General features: G+C 44.5%; 1 protein-coding gene and 1 long non-coding RNA gene across 2 annotated transcripts; one reads left to right on the top strand and one right to left on the bottom strand.

The window, feature by feature from the left end:
* The first annotated feature begins 5,541 nt into the window (after positions 1 to 5,541).
* LOC119351883 lies at positions 5,542 to 6,579 on the top strand. The gene is made up of 2 exons (XR_005170085.1): positions 5,542 to 5,806; positions 6,333 to 6,579. It is a non-coding gene; the product is annotated as an uncharacterized LOC119351883 (long non-coding RNA).
* Positions 6,580 to 7,485: 906 nt separating this feature from the next.
* Positions 7,486 to 10,199, bottom strand: LOC119351882 (G-type lectin S-receptor-like serine/threonine-protein kinase SD2-5). The gene has a single exon (XM_037618665.1). The coding sequence runs from the start codon at positions 10,117 to 10,119 to the stop codon at positions 7,609 to 7,611; it is 2,511 nt and encodes an 836-aa protein (XP_037474562.1). The 5' UTR covers positions 10,120 to 10,199; the 3' UTR covers positions 7,486 to 7,608.
* Positions 10,200 to 10,621: the final 422 nt, after the last annotated feature.

Below are 10,621 nucleotides of genomic sequence, written 5' to 3'. Positions count from 1 at the left end.
GTATCAAAAAGAATGCTATGAGGTAATGCAAGCACTTATATTCAACATATGGGCTACTCTAGGTTGCATGCTAAATTATGATTAGAAGTATCTCTATTTTTCAACCTAAGGCGTCTGAACTTTTTACTACTGTTCTTTTACATCCGAGTAACATTGCTTCCTAATTTCACTTGATTTGCATTGGACGACTCCCAGAGCTAGGAGCTCAACGAGCACAGGGATCTTTCTGAGCTCCTCCATGTCTGTTCTCATGTTTATTGTATCAACACATTCATTAAATGGGTGTACTGTAGTTCATATCTTATTTGCAAGTTGTGCAAAGCTGATGCTATTTGATCGTCTCAGTTAGATGAAAAATCAGGCAAGGTCTAAGGAAAGAAGAATTGAGGATCGGGAAGCATAGGAGCAGATTCTCGCGATATGTTACTGCGTCATCTTAGCCGATAACAAATGGAGAAGAAACAGAAAAGAAGTGGAGGATGAATATTGGACCAAGAATTTAATGAGGTCATGTGAATCTTTTGTCTTCACTTTGAGGTAAACTTCTACCTACTCCTGAGATCAGTGAATGATGTGTGGATTGAAGAATTAGTTTCTGGCTAATGGAACTACTAACTAGAATCTGAATATAAATGTTTAAAATCAAAACTGGGTTTAAACAATTGAGACTTTGATCTAGCAGTAAAAGCAAAGTTGTAGAGCATATGAAGGAGGTGGAAGTATGTAATACTGAAAGCTGATTTTTTATGCATGATTAGTTTTAAGAAATACTTTTATGCATGTTATTGATACATGCATCTCCCTTGATCTTCTTGTAGTAGAAACAAATTAGTTGGTTGGTTACCCTATAATTTAGTGCTAATTACTCTCCACCCATCTCGTCACATTCTATTCACCTTGGATTTAGATCAAGGTTCAGATCCTGGCGCATTTTTCTCGATGAAAACAGATTGCACAATTGCAGATGCAGAGGGGGAGAGAGGAAAAGGATTTCATGTCTCAGCCAAGCAGGAGTCGTTCATCTCCATGCAGCAGGAGCAACGCGCGTGCAAATGCGAGCCCACAGTAAGCCGCCATTGCCTTTCTCTTAGCCCAATCGCCCTCTCTGCACATATTTTGTATGTGTGTCCTTGCAAAACGATCCATATCCCGCATAAGTGGGATACTTTGCTCAGCTTGCTCCACTATTGAAGTACTTTGTTGTAAACACGTTTCTACATAATAATTGTTAATACCTTAACTTTGATGTGAAGCTTTGCATTATTGTTGTCGGACCTGAATTACATCAAAGACTTCAACAAGGGATGTTTTCCCTTTAACGTGATTGTCTTGCTGCCTTCCTCCTGCCTTTCAGTTCCATGCATGTACGCAGCTCCAAGATCCAGAGGCGTGCGATTGTCACGGCAAACGCGAGTAGCAAGGATGACAAGGCGGAGGAGGGAGGGAGAGTGTCCAACCCATCCAGGTTGCGACCAACCAATCTCCGTTAATATCATTCATGTTGGTGCTGCCACTCTCCACGGAGGTGCCGGTCGGCCGGCACATACGTCAGTACGTCATCTATCTCAGATTCTCAGTCACAGCTATGATAATTGGAATATATTCATCTCCAGCTACAGGCCCATATTTTTTTGGTTCATGGAAAGAATTTTATAATTTTATCCTGTAGTTTCATGCTCCACATTTTGATAAAATTGACAAATGTCAGATTTGATTCGTTATTAGGTTCATGAATGCCAGGCGCTGCTCTTTTTTGTGAGGACTGTGGTCAGCAGCGCTGCTTACCACGTTGATGATTGTAGAAGCAACACCCAAAAGGAGTGACATCACAAAGACGGAGGACGACATCGAGCTGAGGTGAGCCATTGCCAATTTGCCATGATACACAAGAATGGAAGTGATTTGTTTCTAATTCTGGCACAAAAACTAATAGAAGTCATGTATTATGGTTTTTAATGCTTGTGTATTTTTCTGTGATCTTTAGAAGAATTGTACCCTGAGAAAATTTGAGAAATCAATTGTATGTAACTTCGGAAATTAAGTATGTTGGTAGCATTCTGATGTTTAATATACTAGGTGACACCCCGCACGTTGATGATTGTATGTAACTTTGGAAGTTAAGTAGTGGGGGTGGGCCTTTTCGCATGCATGTTATGTGATGATGCAGCATGCTTGCATGTTGAGAGAAATAGTTAGAGGGGGTAGCTATTTAAATATAGAAGATACCAGGGATCATACAACATGTGAAAAGTCATTAATAGCAACATATTTAGTATGACCTTGTTAAAGTGATGGTCTACGTGACAGCTTTCAATAAAGCACTAAGCCTCAATTGAACTGACAATATCTTGAGAAAGAGAAAGGTTATATGCTACAAAGGTTGTTTAAAATGTCGATTTGTTGGATAAACAAACTATGGTATATACATCCTTGGTGAACTTAGTTATGTATATGTACATTTGTGAGTGTTGAATAATGTCGCCATGTTGTGGATTTGGTGTTGACTTGCCTAATTTCTGTAGTATTATATGTTTCATGCAGGAAAATATTTAAGGTAAGGGCGATGGCTCTATTATTGAAGTGTAAATTATTTGAGTAATGTATATTTATATATCTGTTGCCCCTGCTCCTCTTGTAGCAACACGAGCCACATTGAAGCCTGTGGACAAGAAAGTTCTTATCAAGTCCGCCGCTCACCTTGAGCAGCGCACGAAGAACGCTACCGACTTCGATGAGCATAGATGTCGTTAGAGGATGCTGTCGGTGGCTCTGCCCTCAAGATCTGTAGGAAGGTCATCAACAAGCTCACCTCTATGCTCAACCATTGCCTCAAGGTGAGAAACCCGATTCATACGACATCTATGTCATTTAATTTGTACTCATGGGTTCTATATCACCTCAGCTGATTTCAGTGCCTTAAGCTTTTCTTGCATTTGTGAATGGTGTAACATCTGCGGGATGATATCAACAAGTTCAACGTCAAAAATGAGCTCAACATTGTAGAGCGTTTACTACATCATGGTCATATACAAGTATTAGATGGCATCATATGTAACTACAACCTTCCTCTTCAGCATGTCTTTTATTTTGCGGGTATCATGTCTTTTATTTGGCAGGTAGCATTTATGTTGAAGACGATTCTTTAATCCTTTCTGAGGTGAAATACAAGCATGTAGCCTACCTCCCTTAATTATTGTATGATGGAGTTTTTGTTGATACAAAGCAATATTCATGTGAGGCCTCACTAATGTAAACTAAAGAAAAACTATTTAGTAGGCATATTTCATTTCTTAATGGGCGAGTATTTTACAAGTCACGATGTTTAGTTTATGTCTGACCATACTGTGAACACATAATAGCATTGAGTAGCGGGGTGAGGTGGTGGGCGCAGTCGCAGGCGCATGGCAGAGAGAGGCAGAGATGGGATTGGATGTGATGGCTGATAATGCTGATGCAGTTGCTATCCATTTTGAGATGAAGAAGCGTTGTTAATGTCATTTTATAAAATATAGAAAATTTGGATATATCAGTTAAAATAAAAAATAGGATGATGCTGAGTACAAAAAATTTAGCGGGAAATCTTTATGGAGTCCTCTATTCTTCTTGTATCCCCCAACTCTACCCATGCAACACGCTGGACATCCATGTCTATCCCCTCTGGCGGCTACAAGGAGTAAGAGAGAGTGAGATGAAGGGTGAGCGGAGGAAGGGAGAGATGGAGATATATAGAGAGAGGAAGAGCGGAGAGAGGGGGAGGTTTACATGACATTGTTGTTGAGTTACTCAAATATATATATATATATATATATATATATATATATATATATATATATATATATATATATATATATATATATATATATATATATATATATGCATTATAGCCCGTAGCAACGCACGGGCGTTCTACTAGTTTTTGTGGTGAAGTGACATTTGAGGAGCTCTAGACAAAAGATAATCAAGTATGTAAGGAGCGTGCAGAATCAGCTATGAAGAGACTTCTAAGAGCAACTCCAATGAGGCAATCCATTTCGTCCACCGCCGTTCGTTTGGGTCGGCACGGACAGAAAAAACGGCACAATGCGCCGACCCAAACGGATGCGCGTCCGCTTTGGTTCGTCTGCCGACCCATTCCTGACCCATTTTTGAGCCGGATTTGCGTCGGCGCGGACATAAGACGGACGTGCGTGCGCTCGCCCTCTCTCTTCCCCGGGCTCGCTGGTCGGTGGCACATTGGCCTCTCCCCATCCAACAGCATACCCTCGCTCGCCTGCTTCGTCACCGACGCCGCCGGCAATTTTTTTCGATAGAAAAAGATACATAGATAGTTGTAGCATAGACAGATAAAAAAATGAACTACTCGTCGTTTTCCGACTCCGACTCGGTAATGTCCTCCTCCGACGTCTGAATGTAGGCGTCAGGATACCGCTCATCCTCGGAGTTCCAGGACGATGCTTTTCCTAACTTCAGGTTCAATTGAACAGTCTGCTTCCGCGCACGTTTGTCCCCCCGATAGGCGCCTCACTCCGTCCTCCTCGCCTCCCTCTCCGCCCTCCTTTGCTTATAGAACTGGCGCTCGTCGACGATGTTTTGCGGAAAGCGTTCACACCACACCACCATGGCTTCCGCGTTCATCTCGGCGATGGCGACGCGACGCTGCTGCCTCCGGTGGTCACGACGATCCTTGCCAGTGAAAAGCCGCGGGAGAGGCGCGAGATCCTGCGCCCGCTGGCTCGACACGTCGGGGAAATTCATCTCCCGATGAGGCATCAGGAGGCGCCACACCGCCGCATCGTGCGCGCGGGCTGCCTCCTCTGCGGTGTCGAAGGTGCCGAGAATGAGGCGTTTCTCGCCAAACCAGATCTCGGAGGAGAAGGCGCCGGAGCGGCGCTCGCGGACTCCGCGAAAATCCGAAGCACCCAGGCGGCGCATCGACATGGTGGCGCAGAGGCGGCGAGGCTAGTGAGGAGGCGAGACGAGTGGGCAGCGGACGGAGTGTGGAGGGAGCGCCTTCTTATAACGAGCGCCGGCCGCACCAAAACCAGCGCGCGAACCTTTCCCGTGCGCTGGAGCGCCAAAACCAGCGCGTACGGTCATGAAATGGGTCGTCGCGTTGGGCGCACTGCCGACCAAATCTAATTGAGCACGGACGCCGGGCGGGCGGCGGACCCAAACGGACTCGAGCCGTTGGAGTTGCTCTAAAAAAGACATTTTGGAGACTATTTTTGTCTAGGGCCTCTTGATTGTCATCTCACCACGAAAGTTTGCATGCTCGGTAAAAACAGATTTATTTGAATTTTTTAAAAGTTTATTACTGTTCAAGAGGCAGTAGATCATCCCAGGCTCCTCTTGTCTTATTCGGAATATTTGAAGTCGCGCTGCTTTGAGTATGATCCACTATTGCCAGGCTGATTCTCAGCCGTTGGATGGGAGCTGCCTAGACCGTCGGATAACTGAACTGGTTCCAGTGTTCATTCAGAAATCAGAAGAGGAGATTCAGCTCCTGCCATCTGACAATTCGCCGAGTTTATCAAAAAAAAAATCTGACAATTCGCCGCCCTCTGCATCTGCTACGACACGGGGTTGTCTGCTGCCAGATTCGCCGCCGGAACGCCCACCCCGCCAATGCCGGTCAACTCGTTGGCCTCCGGCCCTTCCTCGTCGATTCTTCATGCCAGAAGGCGCCCGACCACGCGCGGACGGCGGCTACGTTATCGGAGCGTCCTCCCGGGCGGCACAGCGTGGATGTAGATGGTTTCTTCCCCAACTCCGGCCGGCGACCACGGCATTTGAATCTTCTCACCCGGTAGGCTCCCTACCAATAGGTCGTATGTAAATGAATCCCGTGCCCTCCCGCCTGCAGCAGCATTGACCTGCTGGTCCTCACCGCCCCAACCCTGCCCGGGTCTGAGTTCCGAGTGGCTCCTCATTATTTTCTCTGTTGGTAATAGTTAGGTTAAATTAGCAGCGTCATAATGGAACCTGTATGTTTGGGAATTTTATATTTGTTCGTTGCAGCATTAGCATTCCAGTAAGCTCACACCTGATGTTTGTATCTTATAATTGCAGGTGTATTCACCTCATCTGGTACAATATTTGTATCCCAGTTAGTTGACCATGCACTTTTCTGTTGTATATTTGCTGATGCAACATATCAGTTGTAATCATGGTACTTATCATTTCTTACATTGCGGATGTAAAGTTTTCTTTTTCTTTTTCACAGGGATTGCTGATGTTGAGTTTGTCACTCAGCAAAATATTTCTGATCCTAATAAATAATCATATTGTTACATAGTTTTGCCTCTCTTAACTAGGATCTGGATGCGGTGCAGGCCACACACACACTGCCTGGAAGGAGACGTCAGGGTTGTCATTGACTGGGATGGGCAGGAGGCGGCAGGAGAGGCAGTAAGCACCTCGACAATGACAGCCGTGACCCAGCTTATTTGGTTATCCTTCATATGTTTCCTAGGTTGATTTGTGGGAATTGACATGCATTTTAACATTTTACTGATTTATGTAATAAATACGTGACCATATGCCTATTTTAGTACTACCAGACACTGAGTTACAGTTTAACGAATTGCCTATCTATGATTCATGCCAGAAGCCCAGAACAATTCTTTTCTACTAACATTGAAATTCTACTATAAGCCTTATTCAGGGCCTAAATTTATTTAGATTTGCTAAACCCATACTACTTTTTGAACAAGGTGATGATGTCTTCACCAAAACTGCTCAAAAAAAGATCAGCTATGTGTTCTCTATTAGTGCTTTTGTTGTGGTACAGATCTTTTATCTCTTTGTTTTGCTCCCTCAAAATTTTGAAAAGATGGCTAACCTATTTCTTCCTTCAGATGATACATAAGAACAGATGATGCTAAGTTGTAGCCTTGCAATATGCGTTTTGATGTTCGTATGTGGTGTCTCTTTGATGAGAAAAAACAATAATATAATAGACAGCAAGACATGTGTGCTGTTGCTTGATATAGTTTGTCAAAGAGGGTTTAGGAAGGGGAAATAGCTGGCTGTTATGGCGTGCCTTTGATAGTTAGTTATATGTTAGAAAAGGTTAAACCTGTTTGTTCCTTGCCAGTCTTAAAGATCTTTTGATGTTTGTGGTCCTTTTCCATAGTTTATTTGTTAGAAAAGATTACAATCTGTTCGTTTTCCATGTGCAATTGATTGTTGAAGGTGGTAGTAATGAAGAAATTGGCATGAAAGGCAAGGATGGAGCAGAAATGGAAAAATTGATGTCGAACCTGAAAATACTAAGAAATTTGCTTCGAGAAATGCTGTGAAAAAAAAGCATAATATATTCTGCTATTGTGAAAAAGTAGGAGAATGATACATACATTTATAGAGTATACGATTCACTAAAGTTAACAACGAAATACATAATACATATTACTGTTGAAAACAGAACGGAAAATCAAACTACCTTTGCTTGTCCTGCTATTTGCTTTTATGATATGAGTCAAGAGTCAAGAAAAATATATATTTATTCATACATTACGTATGTTAACAAACAAACTATAAAGCATGACACACAATAGTTACAATATTTTCTCGAAGAGTCTCGTTCTTTCCTACATTTTCTAAAGCATTTTACCTTGCTGTTGCTGACACTGGCACCGGGGACAGAGGGGATGAAGCTTCACAAATGTCATCTCTGCTAGTTGTCTCAGAACCGGCATTGGTCTCTATGTCCATTGCACCCTCCAAGATCTTCACGACCTGTGACATGGCTGGTCGCTTGGTGCACTCGCGCTGCAAGCACCAGACTGCAAGCTTGATTACTTCTTTCATCTCTGCACCATGTAATTGAACGTCTTCATTCTGATTCTCCACTATATCCAGGACCTGACCGATCTTGATTTTCTCCTGCAGTAGGTTAATCAGATTGGTGCTCCCTTCAGGCTTAGTATCATCCAGTATTTTTCTCCGGCTCACGATTTCCAGCACAACAACACCAAAGCTGTAGATATCGGCCTTTTCAGTAATCGTTGATGTCAACCACTCTGGTGCTAAGTAGCCCCTTGTTCCTCTAACTTTGGTCATGACTTGGCTTTGATCCCTATCAATGAGCTTTGCTAAACCAAAATCAGATATCTTTGCATTAAACTTGTCATCAAGGAGGATATTTCCAGGCTTGATATCGAGGTGAACAATCTTCTGTCGGCATTCTTCATGAAGATAGGCTAAGCCCTTGGCAACGTCAAGTATAATCCTGTATCTAGATGCCCAACTGAGTGAATCACTTTGATTTTTTCTGAAGATCCATTTATCCAGAGAACTATTACTCATATGCTCATAAACTAGGAGCCTGTGCAATTTGTCGGAGCAGTAACCTACCAATCTAACAAGGTTTATATGATGAATACTGCCAATTGTGATAACTTCGGCCATGAATTCTTCCTTCCCATGTCCAATGTCCTGCAAGCATTTAACAGCAATTTTGACAGTTCCAAGTTTTCCCTCATATACTGGACCAAATCCTCCTTGCCCCAACTTTTTGCTGAAGTTGTTTGTTGCTTCTTTCAGCTGTTTGTAGGAGAACCGTGTTGGCATCCCAGGAATCCCTTTAAACGGATCCTCCTCCTGCATCCTCTTTGTTATTGCCCTTTTGATGTAGAGAAGGAGCACGCAGATGAGTACTACTAGAACAGGAACACCAACATGGTAAGCAGTTGCATTCAAGCCTTTACTCGATGACGGTGGAGGTAACATCTGCACTTTGATGTATGCAGATAAGTTATATCCAATGGTTCCATGTTTGTAATGCATGAGTGAAAAAAGTTTTGGCATCAGGTAACAAGAACCATAAGAGTCATTTTGATGCCGGAAGAAGACAGCTTTGCATGAACAGGCCTTCAAGCATGTGCCCTTGCAACTCTCTTCATCAGTAGTCCAATCATCTGCAAAATTGAAATATGTGACATCTGGGAGAGGCAAAAGCCGTTGATACTGGATCAAGTCACATGACAATGGAGTTGCTGGGGAACAGCCCAGATTAGGTTGCCGATCATCCAGCTGACGAAAAAGTGTGTCTCCAGAACTTGCAGCTGGGCAACTACATTGTCCCTCTGAACAAATCCCATACTCACCACACACTGTTGGATATGCACATTCCTCTGGATCCACATTCAGAACATCAGCCAAAGACTTCCATGAGAGACCGTTCCAGCCATAAAGGCGCAGGTGCCCATCATCCTCGAGACTCATGAGCTGTGCTGAAGATGGCCATGGCAGGGACATATCGAATAACTTGATGCGTGTGCTGTTTAAGCTGGCAAATGCTGAGAGGCTGCCTCGTAACAAGGAGATGTAGGCGGTGACATTCTTTGCTTCATCAGAGGAAATGTTAATCTTTGATTGAACAACTGCATCGGTGACATTGAATTTTTTCTGATAGTAGGACTGCGGGGTATCTGCATCGACGAAAGCATAGAGGCCATGGTCAAGCACGGTGAGGTAGAACTGACCTTGAGTCAAGTTTGAGGAAGCTGAAGTGAGCCTCTTCCCTTGCCTCAGCGACTGCCCAATAAGGAGCGTGTCGGTAGGGTGCTCAAATGACTCCCACACCGTCTTCCCCATCACATCGAAGAGGATCAGGTTCCCAGTATCAGCAAGATTCACACCGACGATGGGGCCATGCAATGTGTTTGTGGACCAGACCAGCAGGCCATCAAAGTCTCGGAGTATGAGATTGCCGTCCTTGGTGAGCTGGACGGACGCATTCTCCTTCACCAGATGGTGCCTGTTGGCCGCCCACACGACCCTCGGTGCGGCGGTGGTGTTGGCTGGGGCGCTGGTGCTGGAACCGCCAATGGACACGGAGAAGACCGCGAAGAGGAAAGCGCCGTCACAGGGAGCGGCGCAGATGAAGCCGCAGGCGAAGGACGGGGCATACCCGGCGGGGTTTTGCCTGACGAGGATGGCCCTGCTCGTCGAGCCGTCGGCGTATGTCGCATTGTAGGGGATGGTGGCGTTGTTGTTGGTCCAGTGGGAAGGAACATTGGCGATGGGGCTCGGATAATCGACGGACCAAGCTTGGGAGGAAGGGGGAATGGAGAGCGCGAAGAGGAGGAACAGCAGCATGGTTTCAGCCCAAGACATGCCTCCTGGATTGTGAGTTCTTGGATGGAAGGTTGTGTGATCTTTTGGTCTGAGCAATGGAAGACTGTGGAGGTGACCTGAGGGAGAGGGACAAGGAGTTTAGAAATTGTTTATGGAGGGATACGTTGCACAATGATAGGCGCCCGTGTACCGGATTATAGAATTGGACAGTTGGGGTTTTTCCTGAGGGCTGGACGTTAGTCATGGAAAGCACTAGCTTTGAGATAACTTGAAGAAATAGGGTCATGCGGAGCACTCATGGAGGGTCAACGTAGTAGTACTCCCTCGCCGACGCACGCAGCGAGTTGGTCGCACGCACGTATACCAGCAGTGTCGTCGTCATTGGTATACTTCCATTCAAGTACTCCACGGTCCACCCACACGCCCCAAAATATGCGTCAGTGTTGGGACCGAAAATTCTAAACACACGGGCATTTTACAGGCCTTTACAGGCAGTTTTCAAACTAATCTTCACTTTAATTCCATCCAATCAAAACCAGCC

Source organism: Triticum dicoccoides, chromosome 2A, assembly GCF_002162155.2.
Source record: "Triticum dicoccoides isolate Atlit2015 ecotype Zavitan chromosome 2A, WEW_v2.0, whole genome shotgun sequence".
Classification (NCBI taxonomy): domain Eukaryota; kingdom Viridiplantae; phylum Streptophyta; class Magnoliopsida; order Poales; family Poaceae; genus Triticum; species Triticum dicoccoides.
Note: the sequence above shows the minus strand (reverse complement) of the source record. Positions and strands in the feature narration are given on the sequence as shown.